This window comes from Cibotium barometz, chromosome 11 (genome assembly GCF_041138505.1).
Source record: "Cibotium barometz isolate CiBa-2024 chromosome 11, ASM4113850v1, whole genome shotgun sequence".
Taxonomy (NCBI): domain Eukaryota; kingdom Viridiplantae; phylum Streptophyta; class Polypodiopsida; order Cyatheales; family Cibotiaceae; genus Cibotium; species Cibotium barometz.
Genome location: NC_141056.1, coordinates 42,391,700 through 42,413,469, shown reverse-complemented (window position 1 = coordinate 42,413,469; position 21,770 = coordinate 42,391,700). Strand labels below are relative to the sequence as shown.

General features: G+C 45.2%; 1 protein-coding gene across 6 annotated transcripts in view; it reads left to right on the top strand.

Moving 5' to 3' along the window:
- LOC147634188 (calcium-dependent protein kinase 1-like) overlaps positions 1–21,389 on the top strand; it is a 33,875-nt gene extending 12,486 nt beyond the window's left edge. For 3 of the 6 annotated variants that reach the window (XM_086805338.1, XM_086805339.1, XM_086805340.1), the window contains 3 exons: positions 20,234–20,361; positions 20,538–20,637; positions 20,784–21,389. In XM_086805338.1, coding sequence (XP_086661464.1) covers positions 20,234–20,361; positions 20,538–20,637; positions 20,784–20,888 — 333 coding nt within the window. In that variant the 3' untranslated portion in view covers positions 20,889–21,389. Of the gene's footprint in view, positions 1–20,233; positions 20,366–20,537; positions 20,638–20,783 lie in introns of those variants that run through there. The other 3 variants (XM_086805341.1, XM_086805342.1, XM_086805343.1) reach the window with 2 other exon arrangements.
- The last annotated feature ends 381 nt before the right edge of the window (positions 21,390–21,770 follow it).

Genomic DNA, 21,770 nt, shown 5'->3' with positions numbered 1-21,770 from the left:
ACTTTGACTCATAGAGGGAAAGAGCATGTATTGGATGTAAAACTCAAAGGGGAATCTGTTCCTATTGTATCCGCTTCGGCGATTTCATCAGTAATGAAAAAGCATCTTTCCGCGTACTTGATTTATGTAAAGGATGCACAGGATGATGAGTCTAAGTCTAATTTGTCAATGTTAGATAAGGACAGGGCTGATTTCTTAAGTGAGTTTCAAGACTGTTTTTCCGAGTCATTGCCAGGAGAATTACCTCCTGAGAGGCCAGAAGATCATGCCATAGATCTGATTCCTGGTAGTACTCCACCGAATAGACCGCCGTATCGTGTTAGTGCAGCCCAACAGGAAGAGATTATGAGTCAGGTGCAGGAGCTATTGAATAAGGGGTTGATTCAGCCTAGCTCATCACCCTTTTGCTCACCTGTGCTCTTAGTGCAGAAGAAGGATGGTTCTTGGTGCATGTGTATTGATTACAGGGCGCTCAATAAGAATACCATCAAGAATCGATTCCCCATACCGAGGATCGATGACATCTTGGACCGCTTACAGGGCTCCATAGTTTTTAGTCGTATTGACTTGAAAAGCGGGTATCATCAGATACGCATTAGACCCGAGGATGTGCATAAGACAGCATTCCGAACCACGTTTGGGTTGTATGAGTTCTTGGTTATGCCCTTTGGTTTGACAAATGCGCCTGCCACATTTAACAGAATGATGGACAGGATTTTCAGACCTCATAGAGAGTTTGTGGGCACATTCTTTGATGATATGATTGTGCATTCACGAACTGAGGAAGAGCATAGAAGGCATTTGGCCATTGTGTTTGCAGAACTCAGAAACCATAGATTGGTGGTTAATGGCAAGAAGAGTGAGTTCTTTTTGCAGGAGATACATTTCTTGGGGCATATTGTGTCTGGTCATGGAGTCCGTATGGATCCAGCAAAGGTGGAAGCAATACTTAATTGGCCAGCTTTGAGGACCGTGCATGATGTACGCAGCTTTCTAGGATTGTGTTCCTATTACAGGCGTTACATACGGCACTTTGCTGAAATTGCTTCGCCTCTTCATGCTTTGACGAAGAAAGCAACTCTGTTTAGATGGGCTGATCGGGAAATTACAGCATTCAAAAAGCTCAAAGAAAAGCTTACTTCGGACCCAGTATTGGTGTTACCGGACCTCCGAAAGGCTTTTGTTGTCCAGTGTGATGCATGTGGAAGTAGCATTGGTGCAGTTCTCATGCAAGAGGGACATGTGATAGCCTATGAGAGTAGAGTTTTGCAAGATGCCGAGAAGCATTTGCAGGTGTATGAGAAAGAGATGTTGGCTGTAATTCACGCTCTTTCTACATGGAAACACTACTTGCTTGGGGCTGATTTCACTGTGCAGACAGATCATCAGACCTTGCGATATTTCCTCACGCAGACTAAGCTTTCAGAGAAGCATATGCGTTGGGCAAACTTTTTGTCAATGTTTCACTTCCAGATTGTGCATGTGGAAGGCAAAAAGAATGTAGTGGCAGATGCTTTGTCACGCAAGCCACAGGTCTCTGCAGTTTCACTTGCTTATCATCATGAGCTTGATGAAATGAAAGAGCAGTATGCCCATGATGAGGATTTTGAAAGGTTGTATGATCAGATGTCTGAGGGTCAGCGGCATGAGCATTACACTTTCAGAGATGGGTTTTTATTGATGCATGGCAGACTGTGTGTTACCAGGCCATTGCGACTCAAGGTTATGATTGAAAGTCATGCTCCACCGTATGCAGGTCATAGAGGTATTGACGCCACGGTAAAAGCAGTGGAGACTTTCTTTTATTGGCCAACCTTGAGAAGAGATGTTGATGCCTTTGTGAGGCAATGCATCGTATGTCAGAAGGTAAAGTTTGACCGTCAGAAGACACCAGGGTTATTACAGCCTTTACCTATTCCGGATAGACCTTGGGAGAGCATTGCCATGGATTTTGTATTTGATCTTCCACGGACACAAACGGGAAATGATGGCATCTGGACTATCATATGCAGGTTCAGTAAGCAGGCTCATTTCATTCCCGTGCGGAAGACAATTAAAGTGGATCATATGGTGAAGTTGTTCATGGCGAACATCTTCAAGTATCATGGCTTGCCTACGTCTATCATTAGTGACCGTGATCCACGGATGACGAGTTTGTTTTGGAGAGGGTTGTTTGACAACATGGGTACAACTCTCAAGTTTTCATCGTCATTTCATCCACAGACAGATGGTCAGTCAGAAGAGGCTAACTCTACAGTGTTGGATCTTCTCAAGTGTTATGTGTCAGAGCACAAGCAACAATGGGAAAAGTATCTTCCTTTGGTGGAGTTTGCATATAACAACACTGTACATAGCTCGACAGGCAAGGCGCCTTTTGAGATTGTAGAAGGAGGGAAGAAGGTACCACCCATTTTGCATACAAAGGATAAGATCTTTGAGGCTGATCAGTATGTGGAGAGCTTGGATGAAGCTTATCGGAGAGTTAAGTTGGCCCTCCAGAAAACTCAGCAGAAGCAAAAGAAAGCCGCAGACCGTCACAGACGTGATTTACAGTTTGCATTGGGTGATTGGGTTCTTTTGCGCTTTGAAAAGGCTAGACTCAAGAAGATGAAGGGTAAAGAGCGCTTATTCCCTAAGTTGAGCATGCGATATTATGGGCCTTTTCAGGTTTTGGAAAAGATTGGTGAGGTAACCTATCGTTTGAAGTTACCAGATCACTGGAGGATTCACAATGCTTTTCACGTGAGTCTTCTTAGACCTTTCCGTGGGGATGTGCCTGAGGATGTATCAGATGAGGCTCAGCCGGAAGTTGAGGAACTTGATGAGGTTCTGATTCCAGAGCAGATACTGGCACATAAAGAAAGGAAGGTACGAGGTAAAGTTTCCCGTCGCTATCTTGTGAAGTTCAAGAACTATTCACCGATGGATGCGAAGTGGATGGAGGAAGGTGACTTAACAGATTCACCTCAGGTTTTGCAGCTTTATCTCGATGCCTTTGAGTTAGAGCCGACTCTTATTGTGGCTCATTCAGGTTCAGCAGAGCATGGGTCTGGAGCATTACCTGATGCTCAAGAGGGGGGTAGCACCTCCACTCCCTTGATACAGACAGGCTCAGATTACATCTAGAGGTTGCTTGGTGCAGATTTTATCTCATCCGAAGGTACTGAGGCTGACAGTACATCTGTTTATGGGACTTCTATGATATATGTGTACTAGTCACATGGAGATTTTTGTGGATATGTATGGTTCACAGTGGTATACAACTTGGACTATTACTATGCCATTGCTTTGCAGTGAATGATGATACATGTGTATGGCTCAGAGAGATTGGGACGCTGATCTTGCCATATTGTATATTTCACTTTGGATATTTTGATGCATCACCAGAATGCAATCGAGGACGCTTGCCATTTTTCAAGAGGGGGGTATGTCATGGCCCTGTGAAAATGGAACAGTACAAGTGTGGGCATGGTGGTTGCAGAGTCAGAATATTTTATGATTCACATGGGGGGTGCCCGGACAGTGTTTAAGATGTGTGGACATCCCTAGGTGTGAAGGGGGGAACTAGAAACATTAATTTTTAATGTTTATTGGAGTTTGCCCCTAGGCCTTAGTGGCCCTAGGAACTTATTAAGTTGGGGCCCTAGGGATTAAATTGGGGAGGAGTTTTCTCTCTCTTCCCTCTCTCTCTTCCCTTTTTGGGGAATCGTGTAGCAAAAGGAGAACTCCCTCATGCGCTTGAGAACAATCGTGGAAAAGCAAGAGAAGGAGGCGGCTGCTGAAGATCAGTTGGGTTGCTGTTTTTCTGAGTGGAACCAGCCGTACAGCACTGTACGGCCAGAACTGGACACTCTCTCTCTCTCTCTCTTTCTCCTCTGTTGCTGGCGGCGCACAGGACAGCTGCTGGAAACTCTGCGCAGGAAACCTGTACAGGCTGTACAGACTGTGTTACAGCCCATACCCTACTGTACGACTGCCGTACAGTGTACGGGCAGTCAGATACAGCACGTACAGGTGCAGGCGGCGCTTTTCTGGGTGCTGGACAGACCTGTGTATGCTGATTCAGGCTGGTACAGAAGTGGACAGCAGGCTGTTTATGCTAGTACAACGCCTGGCACGTATCCCGAGGCGGTACAGACGGGTACTGTGCTGATTTTCAGATCTGTACTTTTCAAGGACAGCATAGGAGTGAGCATCAGGAGGAGGATACAGGCAAGAGCAAGCACACGTGTGAAGCAGGATTGTGGATTCAAGTGCCTGCAGGCACAGATTGGTGCTGTTGCTTCCTCCAGTGTTGTTTCACGAGCTGAACTTGGTAAGCCTTAACTCTGTTCATCTATCTCTCTTTCTATTGCTTGATGTCTGCTACAGGTAGGTGTTATCTGGCTCCTTGTGAGAGGAGGAGTATGGCAGATTGACAAGAGATTAAGACAGGGATTGAACAGCACATGTATGTTTGAGCTGAGAAGATGTATCATGCTCTTGAGTTATGCCAGATGTATGCCCATGGCTGGCCTGCTTTGTGAACTTGGCTGATCAGAGGGAGGCACAGTGTGTTGCTTGAGGACACAGATCTGTGTGCATAGATCCTCTGTGCTGAGAAGGATTTGTGGGCAGTCAGATTGGACTTACAGGTGTAAACTCTTGGCTGGTCTTTGTGTTGTACTCAGCCATACATATTATTTTAATTGAATAAAGAAATACCGCAAGGGGCGCCAAGCTTTGGGGCCAACAGGTGTCGCTGTGTTTTCAGATTTGGGCACTCTAGCCCCAATCTGTGTTTTGTTTATCTTCTAGACTACAAGTGGACGGGTGATTGCTCCTACCGCACTCTGGTTTCCTATCAGAGGCCGGTTTCAGGTGGGCTGCGTGGAGGAGAAGACAGTCATGCAGGGGCTGAATAGAGCGTAGATCTCTTCCCTTTCCTGGTGAAAAGCTGGCGCAAAGAGACTGTCTGCATGGACTCCACGTGGATGGACTGCAGAGGTGCTGGACTGTACAGGGCATGAGAGTTTCTCTTGGAAAGAGGGGGTTGCAGGAGAAACAGGGGCGTACATGTGGGGACAGCCAGTATTGTTTTGTCTCTCTTTCTCTCTCTCTCTCTCCCTCTGCTGAAGAGTAGACAAGGGTTGGTTTGTCTTGACACAAAGGTGGACAGAGGCTGGATATTCATGAACATAGACATCATGTTGATGGCGTTCATCTGATGGAATTTTCAGCTTCTCTTTGTTTTGGGTTCGGGACTGTTTTGGGACAGTTTATGGACTGTTTATGGGCTGTTTTTGCTTGGCTGCAAATTCAGCTATGTGCTTGGGTTTTTGGCTGCAAGTACAGGTCTTTTGGTTATGTTTCTTGGCATGGGAGTGATGCAAGCTCGCATGGCTGCGTGCTCATGGAGCAGATTGTTTTCTTCCTGCTAGAAAGGAACAGTGGGACCTACAGTTATGGGCATCTCTATGTTGCCAGATGTTTCATGAGGGAACAGGTAACTAGATGTATGGAAACAGGACAGAAGTTTCAAAAGGGAAACAGGCCTAAGGGTTTCATGTGGAAACAGGTCGTAGGTTTTCTCGAAGAGATATGTTTTTGGGTTTCTCTAGGAGATAGGTCACATGCAGGCAGAAGGTACAGGAATGGACACATGTATGGTACAGCCTTGCTACTGATAGGACAGGGGACAGGGAATCCATGACAGAGATGGATAGTACCCTTGAAAGGTAGAGAGGGTTTGTACAGGTGTGTCAACTGTATGGTATGCTGTGCTGTGATGCGAGTTCTCTTTTGAGAGACAGTTTGGGAGTCTGTGTTGTGATGCAGAAGCACTGGATGTGTCAGGGTGTGATGCTGTTCATAGTGTGAGAGGCTATGGATGGTTGTGGCAGCCTTGATCATGGGAGAAAGCTTCTGTATGTAGGCTCAATGTGAGAAGAGTCTTTCGATGTGAACAATGGCTGGTGGACTTGTTTGTGGATGCCGTGTGGACAAGAAGCCAGATGCAAGTTCTTTGCAGACTTCAGGAGTTCTACTGGGACGGCTGAGTTTCCAGCCTTATATTGTAATCAAAGCTCTTTTAATCAATTAAAGAAATACCGCAAGGGGCGCCACTGCGATTTGGGGCCAATCGGTGTCCGTGTACTATTTGCAGGAGCACTCTAGCTCCCCCTGTGTGTTTTCCTTTTCTAGGTCCTCAATGGTGTTGAAGTGTTTTATGTGCGAGTGTTTGTTTCACCGTCCTTTGTTTTCTGAAGGCCGGTTTACAAGGTTCCATTGCCGGGACACATCGTCGACTTTCTCAAGGAGGCGAGTCCGTGGTTGCTTTGGTCGGGACCATCGCCAACTTTCCTAAGGGGGCGAGCTAGTGGTTGTCTCATGAGAGTCACATCAAAAGCTTCAACATGAGGAAAGTGAAAAGGAAGTGCAGGACACAGTACAGGATTTTTTGTCTTTGCCTATTTGAGGTGAAGAGCAAGAGTTGAAGATGAAGCTCAAGAGAAAAGACACCAAGGACAAGAAGTAGTCGGCCAGGAACAAGAAGCAGTTGAAGTGTTATGGTGCAGGAGATGCGTTGAAGGCTATGGCTTTCGACAGTTTGTCACCGGTGGTATCTTCATAGAGGCTTCATGGGTTCGGAAGATAGTTTCTTTCTATGTTTAGCAGTGGTGATCTACTATGCTTCATCGAGGACTTGTGCTTACCACTTGGGTGGAGTGCAAGCAGGTTTTGGGTGCCTGAGGATGTATCAGATGAGGCTCAGATGGAAGTGGAGGAACTTGACGAGGTTCTTATTCCTGAGCATATACTGGCACTTAAGGAAAGAAAGGTACAGGGTAAGGTTTCCCGTCGCTATCCTGTGAAGTTCAAGAGCTGTTCACTGATGGATACGAAGTGGATGGAGGAGGTTCACTGATGGATGCGAAGTGGATGGAGGAGGGTGACTTAGCAGATTCACCTCAGGAGTTGCAGCTTTATCTTGATGCCTATGAGTTGGAGTCGACTCTTGTTACGGCTCATTCAGGTTCAGCAGAGCATGGGTCTGGAGCATTGCCTGATGCTCAAGAGGGGGGTAGCACCTCCGCTCCCTTGTTACAGACAGGCTCAGTTATCATCTAGGAGTCGCTTGGTGACATCTTTGTATTCACCCGAAGGTACTGAGGCTGACAGTACATCTGCTTATGGGACTTCTATGATATTGTGTTCTAGACACATGAGATGATGGTTGAGTATGGTTCACAGTCGCGCGCACCTGGAACTCTAACTGCAACTATGGATAACGCTACGGAGGGCATAAGTCTTGCGAGCAGTCCTAGAGTTGGTTTGGTTCATGGAAATATGGATCGAACTCTGTTTGTGCATGTATGCATACACTTTGTGAGGTAGAGGTATTCTTGTATTCTGGTGCCATTGGATCCTGGTATCATTGCGAATACATTGGGAAATACTCTGCATTGTGTCATGTGCCGCATGTATGTTGGTATGATACATCAAGTGCTTTATTATGTTCATGGATGCACCATTGGGTGTAACTCCTGCGGGATGGCCATGAGACATATGTGGGAAAGTACTTAGTGGATGTAGTGTTTGGATGCATTGAGTGCTTGCTTATGCTCATGTTGTACCATCAGTCGTGGGTCCTGCGGGATGCCCATGGGCGTAAGGCTTGTGAGCAGCCCTTAGACTGTTACTTTGGAGTAGGTAGAGCATTTTGAGGAGCATATTGTTTGCGAATGCATATGTGTGTCATATGTAGAATGATGCATGGTTTTGTTTTTGGCTAACACAGTTAACGTGTTTCCATTTGGTTTTAGACTTTTGCTGTAGGTTCTGAAGGAACAAGCAAGAGGACAGTGTGGCTTATTGTGCAGGATGATTATTTTATCATCCAGATGCATTGAAAGGCCATTGTTTGGGGTGTCTTTGCTCAGGAGATGCTTTACTGTGCCATTGAGTGCAATCGAGGACGCTTGCCATTTTTCAAGAGGGGGGTATGTCACGACCCTGTGTTTTTCTCTGGACAAGATGCAGATGTGCACGGGGACATGGTGGACAGTGTGAATGGCATCAGGTTGGAGTCAAAAAGGGAGCCCATGTGTGGATAACCCCATGTGTGAAAGGGGGCAAAGAGATTTTAGCTTAAAAGGTTTAAAAACCTTTAAAAGTCATTATAAAGCCCTTCATTAGAGAAAATGTGGCCCATAAGCTATTTTGGGGCCACGTGTGAGCTTTTTGGTAAAAGAGGGGCTGTTGGGCAGAAAAAGAAGGAGGCGCCTATCTCTCTGGAGGAAGTGTGTGCTTTTTTGCTGAGAAGGGCTGGTCGCCCGAAGATGCATGTTGGCTGCGCATGGAAGGGCCTGTGCAGGTACAGTGTACGGCTGCTGTGCAGGTACAGTCCACGTGGCAGATCTGGTTGTGCAGGTACAGGCGTGTACAGGTTGCTGGTACAGGCAGCGCAGGCAAGTACGACAGCAGGTACCATACTGTATGACTGCTGGTACAGTAGACTGCTTGTGGGCTGGACTGCAGGTTCAGGTGGGCTGCGTGGAGGAGAAGACTGTCGTGCAGGGGCTGAATAGAGCGTAGATCTCTTCCCTTTCCTGGTGAAAAGCTGGCGCAAAGAGACTGTCTGCATGGACTCCACGTGGATGGACTGCAGAGGTGCTGGACTGTACCGGGCATGAGAGTTTCTCTTGGAAAGAGGGGGGTTGCAGGAGAAACAGGGGCGTACATGTGGGGACAGCCAGTATTGTTTTCTCTCTCTTTCTCTCTCTCTCTCTCCCTCTGCTGAAGAGTAGACAAGGGTTGGTTTGTCTTGACACAAAGGTGGACAGAGGCTGGATATTCATGAACCTAGACATCATGTTGATGGCGTTCATCTGATGGAATTTTCAGCTTCTCTTTGTTTTGGGTTCGGGACTGTTTTGGGACAGTTTATGGACTGTTTATGGGCTGTTTTTGCTTGGCTGCAAATTCAGCTATGTGCTTGGGTTTTTGGCTGCAAGTACAGGTCTTTTGGTTATGTTTCTTGGCATGGGAGTGATGCAAGCTCGCATGGCTGCGTGCTCATGGAGCAGATTGTTTTCTTCCTGCTAGAAAGGAACAGTGGGACCTACAGTTATGGGCATCTCTATGTTGCCAGATGTTTCATGAGGGAACAGGTAACTAGATGTATGGAAACAGGACAGAAGTTTCAAAAGGGAAACAGGCCTAAGGGTTTCATGTGGAAACAGGTCGTAGGTTTTCTCGAAGAGACATGTTTTTGGGTTTCTCCAGGAGATAGGTCCCATGCAGGCAGGAGGTACAGGAATGGACACATGTATGGTACAGCCTTGCTACTGATAGGACAGGGGACAGGGAATCCATGACAGAGATGGATAGTACCCTTGGAAGGTAGAGAGGGTTTGTACAGGTGTGTCAACTGTATGGTATGCTGTGCTGTGATGCGAGTTCTCTTTTGAGAGACAGTTTGGGAGTCTGTGTTGTGATGCAGAAGCACTGGATGTGTCAGGGTGTGATGCTGTTCATAGTGTGAGAGGCTATGGATGGTTGTGGCAGCCTTGATCATGGGAGAAAGCTTCTGTATGTAGGCTCAATGTGAGAAGAGTCTTTCGATGTGAACAATGGCTGGACTTGTTTGTGGATGCCGTGTGGACAAGAAGCCAGATGTAGGTTCTTTGCAGACTTCAGGAGTTCTACTGGGACGGCTGAGTTTCCAGCCTTATATTGTAATCAAAGCTCTTTTAATCAATTAAAGAAATGCCGCAAGGGGCGCCACTGCGATTTGGGGCCAATCGGTGTTCGTGTACTATTTGCAGGAGCACTCTAGCTCCCCCTGTTTGTTTTCCTTTTCTAGGTCCTCAATGGTGTTGAAGTGTTTTATGTGCGAGTGTTTGTTTCACCGCCCTTTGTTTTCTGAAGGCCGGTTTACAAGAAGATAAATGCATACTTGGTTGTAAATGTTTTTTGCAGTAGTCCAACGGAGAGTACCCTATATATAAAGAGGAATAAGAATTGTTTATTAGCCATCGTGTTATATATTGATGACATGTTGCTCATAGGTCCTAATGAAGAGCATATTTCAGTCTTTTAAGACTGAATTACATGTGTCATTTGAGATGCCAAATTTAGGCTAGTTGCATTGTTATTTGGGCATACAATTTTATGTAGCGTGATAATGACATTGTGATGTTGTAGTCAAAGTTCATACAGAGATTGCTTACATGATTTGGTCTTGAAGACTATAAGCTTGTTGCTACACTAATAGAGACAGGTGCTAGGCTTGGTCTCCAGGATGTAGGTGAACCATTTGATGCATCACTTTATTAGCAAGCTGTTGGGTGCCTTATCTATCTATGCAATATGGGCTAGACGTTCGGGTTGGAATCTCCCAATTAGGTAGGTTTATGCACATTTTCCTAAGTAAGCATTGGTAGGTTGCCAAGCGAGTATTCTGCTCCTTACAGGGCACTCTCTTGGACTATGCTATGCTAAGGGGGGTGATATTCAATTGCATGCTTTTAGAGACTCCAATTGGGCTGGATGTTATGACACACGAATGTCCTCGAGTGGCTTTTGCTTTCATCTTGTTAATTCATGCATATCATGGCTCAACAAGAACTAGTCGATGGTGGCCACTTCGAGCTGTGAAGCCGAGTACAGGGCAGCTTTCACAACTACTGTGGAGAGTGATGGCTCAGGTTGTAACTATTTGGTTCTCCTAGCTTTATTTCACATGATAAAACCCATGCTCGGACACCAGACAGGTGGAAGAAGACATGGGGACAGGGTCCATAAGGTTTGACTAAGAAAAAAGCACCATTCTTGGTCAAAAAGCAAGAAAAAGCAAAAACTCAAATAGGGTTTATCGCGAGCCAAGGGTACCATTGGAAAGAGGAGATCGAGCCGGACCAAAAAGCTATAAGGCGCTTTCTCAAAAAGCAACTCTAAGGCCAAAAAGCAAGGCCTTAAAGCCAGAAAAGCAAAGCATCAAAAGTTGAGTGATATTTTATTAATAAAAGTAAAAAGAGCAAAAGCAAAGGCAAAAAGGAAAAAGCAAAGCATAAAAAGGCAAAGCAAAAGCATGGACAAGCTTTTGGCAAAAAGCAAAGCCCTTTTCAAGTAGAAAAAGGCTTGAATTTCTCTTGTAGCATCATGAAGGAGATCGTGGAGTGTGTGTGGGCATCATTATGATCACGGAGAGCTTCTTCTTCGCCATCAACACCTTCTCCAACTTGCTTTTCAGATGTACGGTCAACTCTAGACTTGTATGGGCTTATGCATGGGCGATATGGACGTGAGCTGTGAAATTTCAAAAACTGTAAAACTGCTCCAAAAACCCTAAAAATTGCTTTTGGATGTTTTTATCGCCCAAAAACCATTAAAACAGGTTTTATATCAGTTTTCTTGCCAAAAAGAGCTTTTCCATGGTTTTCCTCATTGACAAGGCTATAGGAGTTGTGGAGATTATTCATGGGATGAGCGAATGGATTCAGAACTTGGACATGAACATGGAACTTGGACATAGAGCTTGGACATGGAACATAGAGCCTAGACATGGAGCTTGGATTTTGGATTGGATCTAGATTTGGATTTGGACTTGGACTTTGGACTTGGATTCATTGGACTTGGACTCATTGGATTTGGATATTAGATTTGGTATTAGCCCGGTGAGAGATACTTGTGGGTCATCCTCATGGTGTGCTCGGCATCAGAGATCTTGTGCCTCAACATTGACATCGACTTGGATATTCTACATCGGCATATCTATTTGTTTTGTATTCATTGATTGTATTGATCCTGGTGAGTGTGCCCGTGGATTGTTCCTGAATAAATTCCTGAAAGGGAGCGGGGCCTATTTCTCGCTCAATGTGGTGTACTGTGCAAGATCCCTATTCCCTTCTATCTCTCCCCTCTCTCTCTATATCTCTATATCTCTATCTCTTAGACACATGGTTGAGTCTGTCACGGCACGCTCCGCTAGGCTTACACAGACACCTTTTGGTAAATCTTGGTGTTGGACAGTAGTCTCCCACCTCCATCTTCACTGACAACCAGAGTGCATTGGCCGTTGTGAAGAACCGAGTGTTTCATGCGTGCACAATGCACATCGAGATGCATTCTTATTATGTCAGGGAGAGGCTCATTGCAGGAGAGATTAGCCTAGCTTATGTCTCTACACACGACAATGTGGTAGATGTGTTCATGAAGGTGTTCTCACGAGAGAAATTAGAAGCTTTTCGCAAAGCTTTGGGGTTATTGCCATTTGGGGATTGATCAGCCACACGATCCCTATACATTTGAATGGGAGAGATAATTAGGGTTAGAGTTCATGTGGGAGACATACACAGAGAAGCAAGGGAGAGAGAGAGAGAGAGAGAGTTGTGGGGATAAGTCAACTCACCAAGATGAGTGTGTGACTCCCCTATCACACATGTATATTGCACAGTATACATAGTGCACTTAGTACATTAAAAGTACTAAGTGTACTATGTACTATAACTTATGGGCTTGTACACACTATAAGGGTGGGCATAATGCCTTTACCCCAACAACCTCCCACTTAAAGGCAAAGTGCCCTTAAGTAAAGGAAAAGAAAAATCAGCATGTACATGATAATATACAAGGCCATATCAAGGCTGAAACTGGCCTCATCCAATGTCCGTAGTGTCTGCAATGAGTGAAGAGAAGACAGCTTGGGGAATGTGGCAAAGATTGCAGCAAATTGCAGTGCAAATCAAGGGGCTTTTGTGCCGATTAAGTTGATTTGCATGCAGGCACTCGCAGTTGATGCTTTGGGCAATGTGTTGATGCCTGTCAAGCACTCAATGTGCCTGTAAATCAAGGGGCTTTCATGTACTGGATGTATATGTGGCCAGGGGGAAGCATCGCGAAGACTCTGGATGCCTTCATGTGCGTCAATGTACCATGTATGATCAGAAATTGATCTTAAATCAAGAGGCTTTTCAAGATTTTATGCTTGTTGAGCTTGGCAAAACAGCAGGCAAGACTTTTATGCCTTGAATCCTCAGAAATCAGCTTGCAGTCAAGGGGCTTTTGCCCAATTTCTGTTCGGGAGTGTTGTATGCAGTGTTCGAGACTGTAAAAGTCTGATTTTCACTCATTTGGACAGCCAGGATAGCATTTATTGCTACTGTACCTGCTGATACAGATTTGGTACAGCTTTGTACAAGTTTTGGCATGGTTGCACATTGATTTGAGTGAGCAAAAGGTTCAATTTCAGCTGCTGTACTTGCTGGTACAGGTTTGGTACATCATTGGTGAGCACTTAGTACTGCTGTACAGTACTTTGGAAGGGCAACAGAGCACATTTAAGGTGCTGTCCTAAATCTGCAGCAACCAGATTTTGGTGATTTCATCACATACAGTGGGAGTAGAGTTGCATTTGTGCTTCCGCAGTGGGAGATAAACTTTGGGAGAACAACTGTGAGCACTTTGTGTGCTTTTGGTGCAGTGTTTGCACATTTTGCAGGGAGTCAGGCATTGACAGGTTGCATATTGCTATGGCAACCACAGGTGAGAGCTCTTCATTGCTTCACATCAAGAAGCTTGAAGGCTCACATAACTATGATATTTGGCAAACCCAGTGCTATAATGTGCTGCTTCAGAAGAAGCAGCACAAGCCTATCAAAGAAAGGGGTGTAATGCCCGCTTCTCTTACTGCTGAAGAGTGGGAAGATATGGATGAGCTGGCAAGATCTACTATCATGTTGTCTGTGTCAGACTCTTTACTTTTCAGCATTCGTGAAGAGAAGACAGCTTGGGGAATGTGGCAAAGATTGCAGGACTTGTATGCCCAGCAAAGTGCCTCAAGCAAAGTGTATTGGTTGAAGAAACTCATAGGTCTTCAGATGAAGGAAGGGGCGTCTATGGCAGCCTCTAAGTGAGTTTAATGGTATTGTCAGCCAAGTTATTAATCAAAAGTTGGCAATGGACGATGAGTTCAAAGCCACTTTTCTCTTATGCACTTTGCCAGAGAGTTGGGACACATTCAGGACAGCCACTAGCAATTCGAATGCTATGCTGTCATATGCAAATGTTGAGGGTGCTCTTCTTCAAGAAGAGATGAGCAGGAAAAACAACTCTGTTGGAAAGTCCAATGCAATGAATGCACGTGGGAGATCCCAGCAAAGGGGTAAAAGCCAAGAACGGGGAAGGAGCAAGTCCCGCTCTAAAAAGGACTTGGAATGCCATTATTGTGGCAAGAAGGGACACATCAAAAAGCAATGCTACAAATGGAAAAATGATCAAAAGGAAAAGGGAAAAGGCAAAGACAAAGACAAAGATGAAGCCAAAGATGCGAAGCCAAAGGGCAAAAGTGGAGTCAAAATTGAAGAAATCAATGTGTCACATGCAGGTGACAGTGAGGATGAGGTCCTATTTACGTCTTCACTTGATACCCATTCACTTCTTACAGGTGGTCATGGTATGCACTCATGGATCATTGATTCAGGTGCCTCCTTTCATGTCACAGGTTGCAGAGACTTGTTTGTCAGGTATACTGCTGGCAATGAAGGAGTAGTTTATTTGGGTGATAACCATGCATGCAAGATTCTTGGCAGAGGTGATGTGAGGCTTGTGTTTTCAGATGGCTCACAGCTTATGCTCCATGATGTCAGGCATGTGCCTGAGATCAAGAAGATGATGATGCTGATTATGTTACCACATTTGGTCGTGGAAAGTGGAAAATTAGTAAGGGCTCACTGGTTGTTGCCAGAGGCTCTAAGGTGGACACTCTTTATTTCATGCATGCAGGTGTTTGTCACCATGCTAATGTAAATGCAACCGAGCTGCCGGAAATTTCTATGTGGCATAGCCGGTTGGGACACATGAGTGTCAAGGGAATGGAGCAATTGTCTCGTTTGGGTTACTTGCCTTCTCTAAAGTTTTCAAGTTTTCAGTTTTGTGAGCATTGTATATATGGCAGGCAACTCCAGTGCCCCCACAAGAAAGCTCTTGGACAGAAAGATGCTCAGTTAGAGCTTGTGCATACAGATGTATGTGAGATGCCTCAGCTTTCTTTGGGAGGGGCAGAATACTGTGTGTCTTTTATTGATGATGCCACACGCAAGGTGTGGGTTTATCCTCTTCGTTTGAAGAGTGATACATTCTCAGTGTTTGAGAAGTTTGTTGCTCTTGTTGAGAATCAAACTGGCAAAACAGTGAAGGCTTTGCGTTCCGACAATGGTGGAGAGTATATGTCCAAACAGTTTCAGGACTTTTGTGATGCTAAAGGCATCAAGAGGGAGCTCTCTACTCCTTATGATCCTCCACAAAACGGGACAGCAAAGAGGATGAACAGGACCATTCAGGAGAAGGTCCGTTCTATGTTGTCACATGCTGCGTTACCTCATGGTTTTTGGGCTGAAGCTGTTATGACAGCCGTTCATCTTATAAACAGGTCACCTAACACGAGGCTTGGTGGGAAAGTGCCAGAAGAAGTATGGACAGGGAAGCCTCCGTCATACAAGCACTTGAGAGTGTTTGGTTGCGTTGCGTACGTGCACATACGCAGGGAAATGCGCACCAAACTTGATCCTAAGTCTCACAAATGCATATTCCTAGGATATGGTGACAAAGGTGAAATGGGGTATAGACTTTGGGATCCCGTGAATAGAAAGATTATACGCAGCAATGATGTCATTTTTGATGAAACATGCATGTATAAGGAGCCTGCAAGGCAACAGGAGCCTGGCAGAGTCATCTTTGATGATGATGGACATCATGGACAACATCCAAGGGCTGTAAATCAGCCATTACAGCAGCAAAACCAGCCCTTAAATGGTGCTGAAAATGGTCCAAATGGACAGCCAGAGATGGCAAAAAATATCCCTATGGATATGCCACAGTTAGAGGAAATACCGGGCATGATATTTCAGCCTTATGGCATGGAACAGGAGCCACCAATGGGTGATATGCAGGCTGGACAGCAACCTGCAAATGATGGTCATTGGGTACAGAGGTCCTCAAGACCCTCCAGAGCCCCTGACAGGTTTGTTCCAGGAGTTGACTACTTGATGCTCACTGATTGTGGGGAGCCCTCATGTTACAAGGAGGCTTTACAAAGGGCAGACAAGGCTCTTTGGGAGCGTGCTATGAAGTCGGAGATGGATTCTCGGCACAAAAATGGAACATGGAAGTTGGTGCATTTGCCTGCAGGCATGAAGGTTTTACCATGCAAATGGGTTTATAGGCTCAAAGTTGCACCAGATGCAAAGCCAAGATACAAAGCCAGGTTAGTGGCTAAGAGCTTCAAGCAGAAATATGGTGTGGACTTTGAGGAGATCTTCTCTCCAGTGGTCAAAATGACCACACTTAGAGCTGTATTAGCTTTGGTTGCTACTTGATTCAGATGGATGTGAAGACTGCTTTTCTTCACGGTGATCTCCATGAGGAGATATATATGCAACAGCCAGAGGGTTATGCAGTGAGTGGAAAGGAGAAGCTTGTATGCAAGCTGAAAAAGAGTCTTTATGGGCTCAAACAAGCACCAAGGAAATGGTATCATAAATTTGATACATTCATGAAATCACAGGATTTCAGGAGAAGTGACATAGATCACTGCTTATACACCAAGAAAGCTTTGGATGGCAGTCTATTGATCCTCATCTTGTATGTTGATGATATGTTGATTGCCGGGAAATCTCGTAAGGAGATGGATACCTTGAAGCAGAGGCTGCATCAAACCTTTGATATGAAGGATTTGGGTGATGCAAATCACATTTTGGGTATGCGGATACTTCGGGACAGAAATCAGCATGTGTTGTATTTGTCTCAGAAGGAATACATTGGCAAAGTCTTGCAGAGGTTCAATATGGACGGGGGGAAGAAGACTAGTACTCCTTTGCCTCCATATGTGAAACTCAGTGCTATGGACAGCCCACAGTCGGATAGTGGCAGGGCTGATATGGCCAAGATTCCGTATGCTTCAGCTTGTGGCAGTCTCATGTATGCCATGGTTGCTACTAGGCCGGACATTGCATTTGCAGTGGGAGTGGTTTCTAGATACATGGCCAACCCTGGCAAGAAGCATTGGGAAGCAGTGAAAGGTGTCATGAGATACCTGAAGGGCACACAGGATATGTGCATTTGCTTTGGCAAACAGGATGCATTAGTGCATGGTTACACGGATTCGGATTATGCCGGTCATCTAGATAACCGGAAGTCTACTACCGGGTATGTGTTTACATTCACAGGAGGTGCTATGTCATGGATATCCAGGATGCAGAAGTGCACAGCCTTATCTACTACAGAGGCCGAGTATATTGCAGCCATAGAGGCTTGCAAGGAGGCATTATGGCTATCTCGGTTAGTGGTTGATTTGGGCTATACAGGGGATATTCCATTGTTGCATTGTGACAGTCAGAGTGCCATCCAGTTGGCAAAGAACCCTGTCTTTCATGCAAAGACGAAGCATGTGGATGTGAAATATCACTTCATCAGAGAGGTGATAGAGAACAAGCGAATTCAGCTTGTTAAGATTCATACGGATGACAACTCGGCTGATCTGTTGACAAAAAGTTTGCCTCCGGAGCGGTTTGCTCATTGCAGACACTTGATGGGCATTGGATGAGGCCAGTTTCAGCCTTGATATGGCCTTGTATATTATCATGTACATGCTGATTTTTCTTTTTGTTTTTGTTGTAGGAAAAAGGGGTTGATGAATTTGGTGCTGCTGCTGCTGCTGCTGAGAAGGGTGCTGCACGTGTGCTATTGCTGATGCAGAAAGGGGCGCTTCTTGTTGATGTTGCTGAATCGGGAGTTGCTTGTGTTGATGCTTATGTGCCTGCAGCTGTACGGATAGCTGGGCTGCGTAGCTCTCCTCAGCAGGCAGCGTGTGGGTTGCGTAGCTCTCCTCGTGGGCAACACAGTAGACGGCGCCTTGGAGGTGACGTGGAGCTGAGCGCCGCCCGCCTGTTGACGCCTTGTGGCTGCGCCTGGGTTCCCCTCGTAGCCAGCCGTCGACCAAAGCCTTGTGTGTTCGCTACGAGCTCGCCTTCATGGGGACACGTGTTCGTTCGTTGACGCCGCCTCCGACCGGTAGCTCTACGCCGTCTAACGCCCAGCGCTGACACCCCTGCGTTACACGTTGACTCTTCGCCTTCTTCTCCACCTGCGCCTGGGAGATCTGAGGGCAACTATGGTACCCGCACTGGTACCTCTGGCTCGGGCTATGGCACCACTTCTACAACTGGTTCGGGCTATGGCACAGCTGCTGCTGCCCCTGGCTCATCCTATGGCAGCACTAGTGCTAGTGCGTCAAGCTACAGTACCCCCAATCTCCCCAAAACCCTTGCCACAACCGGCACGGTACCAACCTATGGCACCCAGCTATGGAAGTACTACAAGCTCTGATACCAGTTGAATGGGAGAGATAATTAGGGTTAGAGTTCATGTGGGAGACATACACAGAGAAGCAAGGGAGAGAGAGATAGAGAGAGTTGTGGGGATAAGTCAACTCACCAAGATGAGTGTGTGACTCCCCTATCACACATGTATATTGCACTAGTACACATCGTGCACTTAGTACATTAAAAGTACTAAGTGTACTATGTACTATAACTTATGGGCTTGTACACACTATAAGGGTGGGCATAATGCCTTTACCCCAACAACATTTTCATATTATCACTAGATGGGGGATTTGTAGCCATTTATATGATAGTGATATGTGGACTTAGGCTAATAATGGGCCGGGGCACTTTTTTCCTCAAGAGGTTTTTTCCCCCTGAGCATGTGTACACACTCTTATGAGTGAGTGTGTAAGTAACCTTATCATGTCGCTTCATTTGTACTTCACTCATTCTCATCAATCTACTTTGAGTGTCGTGCTTCTTTATATGTGCTTACTTGCTGTATGTGTGTGTGTGTGTGTGTGTGTGTGTTGCTACCTTGGTCTCCACTCCAACAGGCGTTTGACAGTCTTTGACTACCTTGACTACCGGGACTTGCCCACCTAGCTCTCTTTACAGTTACATCCGCACCCTTCTTCCCCACCTTCACAGCATTTGATACAGAATGGCGAACCTATGCTATCGTGTTAATGCCATTCAGCTTCTCTCTCTCTCACACACACACATATACATGTAAGTGACAGTTGTGCACATAACTAAGGGATTAGCCAACAATGTGTGGGATTGGTTCTAGTCTAGTTTTGAGGCATATACTGACCTTGGTATGACATCCAGTTGTCATCTGTGGGCAAGGTGTGCTATGGTTTGGAGGTCTCATAGTCTGGTGTCCACCCTAGTCAACTCTAGGTGGTCTTTAGCAGTCGGTGGGTTGGTGAGACTGCCAATCGCGTGTCATGTCTGTCTTTGTGTATGTGTGTGCATTGGTTTGGTTCTTTCAATGCAGGTTGATCACGGATGATTACATGGGCTTGAAAGAGGGCTGTGAAAAACAACTTACCAAAGGATGGAAAATGAAGGAGAGGCCTCTTTACAAAGGGTGTGGGCGGGGTGGGTGTTGTTGAAAAGGGTAATCTTGGCTTGTCTCCTAGAGACATTTAAGTTTGCCAGCTTATTTGCAAGTCTTCAAAGAAAATACCAAATGTGACTATGTATGTATGTAACTTTCAACTCTAAAATGAACTAAACTGGAGTATCTAAAAAAGAAAGAAAGAATACTTAATACTTACTCCTATTGAAGCCTAAGCTCACAAATGCAATGTTGTGAAGAAATTTGTCATGAAAGAACGGTCATAAGCAACACATGTAAAAGCCAGAATTGTTGTAAACATGATCGTAATCAAGCAAGTGACATCACAAAATCTAGAAGAACTTGGTACTCTACTCAAACCCTTGGAATTAGGAACCCATCAAACCCTGGAATTAGGAACCCGTCAAACCTTGGAATTAGGAAGTCTCTAAATGCCAATGGCACCAATGTACTTGAAACATTAGAGTAATTCTCTCTTAAAATCTGAAAGCAATTAGTGGACTTACACCCTGTATGCGTATGCTTGATGTTGAAGTGCATATATGTTGTGCGCTATTATTTGTCAAACCCTGGAATTAGGAACCTGTCAAACCCTGGAATTGGGAACCGGTCAAACCTTGGAATTAGGAAGTCTCTAAATGCCAATGGCACCAATGTACTTGAAATATTAGAGTAATTCTCTCTTAAAATCTGAAAGCAATTAATGGACTTACACCCTGTATGCATACGCTTGATGTTGAAGTGCATATATGTTGTGTGCTATAATTTGTCTTGGTGGCAGGCGGATGTAGATGGGAATGGTGCCATTGATTACACCGAATTTATTACAGCTACAATGCATATGAACAAGATAGACAAAGAAGATCACTTGTTTTCTGCTTTTGAGTACTTCGATAAAGACCACAGTGGGTAAGATATTGTAACAACTTGTGGTAATGCTAAAAGGCCGCACATGTGTGCTTCTTTGTTGAAGGGCATATGGTTGCAACATCGGATTCCCTTACCCCCCCAACACCACACCCCCCCCCCCCCCCCCTTCCAACACCCAAAAAAACTTTCTGCCTCTTCTTTTTGTTGATACTCAGTTACATCACACGGGATGAGTTAGAAGAGGCTTTGGCAAGGCATAACATGGGGGATGCAGCAACAATCAAAGATATTATTGCAGAAGTAGACACTGACCAAGTGAGTATTGGGGCATGTCAAACATCCCTATGGCACAAAGTTGATACTTGTGTATATTGGGTATATGATTTAACATCTTGTTTATCTTGTTTATTCTGTCATATTTCTTTCTTCCTCTTTTTGTTTTATAAGCTCTTGTTTTGCAGGATGGACGGATAAATTATGACGAGTTTGTGGCAATGATGAGGAAAGGAACACCGGCAGCTAATCGGAGAAGGGACATACCCATAGGTGCACCAAAGAAGTATTGATGCGTAATGATACAATGTACTGCTATCTCAGAGCAGTAAGTTGAACATAACACTGCAGCTACTGTCGTTGGATGGAGTGCTTTCAAGTGTTTCTTGCCGAGTTTTTGTAATACCATACCATGACTTGTTTATGGTGCTTTGTTGTAGTTATCATGAGGAAGCGTTTTGGCACATTATGAGTTTGTTTAAAAATCAAGCAGTAGGGCTAGGTGACCTTCCTCGAAAAAGTAGGTGGTCCTCGTGACTTTGTGGTGACACCAAGCTTAGTGCAATGGGTGGCGCCAGCTTTTGAGGGCATTTGCCATCACATTCCTCTTGCCCACCAAAGCTTAGCCCAAGACTTTCAAAGTTCAGAACATTGAATTTCCTTCTTCATGTAAACAACAGCGTGTCCCTACTGTATGCATTGGGTGGCGCCAGCTGCTGAGGGCCTTTGCCATCATATTCTGCTTGCCCACCAGGTACTCAATTAGAAAAGTAAATTTGAGCCATTATCTCAAATATGAGAGAGAAATGAAATGAAATGAAATGTTATATTAATGTCTTCAAAAGGCCAAAGTGACCTATGAGACCAAAGTTACAACCATGTGACATCTGAATCCTGATACACTGTCTGGAAAAGAAAAGAAAGAACTGAAGGTAAGTATCTAGCCCTACAATACATCAGTAGGGAGCATCCGGAAGCAGCAACTAGGGAGAGTGGGAAGCTAATGCTACTAGTCAAAATGGGGTACATGAGTACATGGATACATGAATACATGAATATGGGGGAGTACAAAAGTGACAGTGAGTACAATAGTATATGGCTGGAGTCGTAATCATCCTAGGAGCTCTAGCATGGGTCTCTGCCCGGTGGCCTAGATATCTGCCATAGTGAGATGC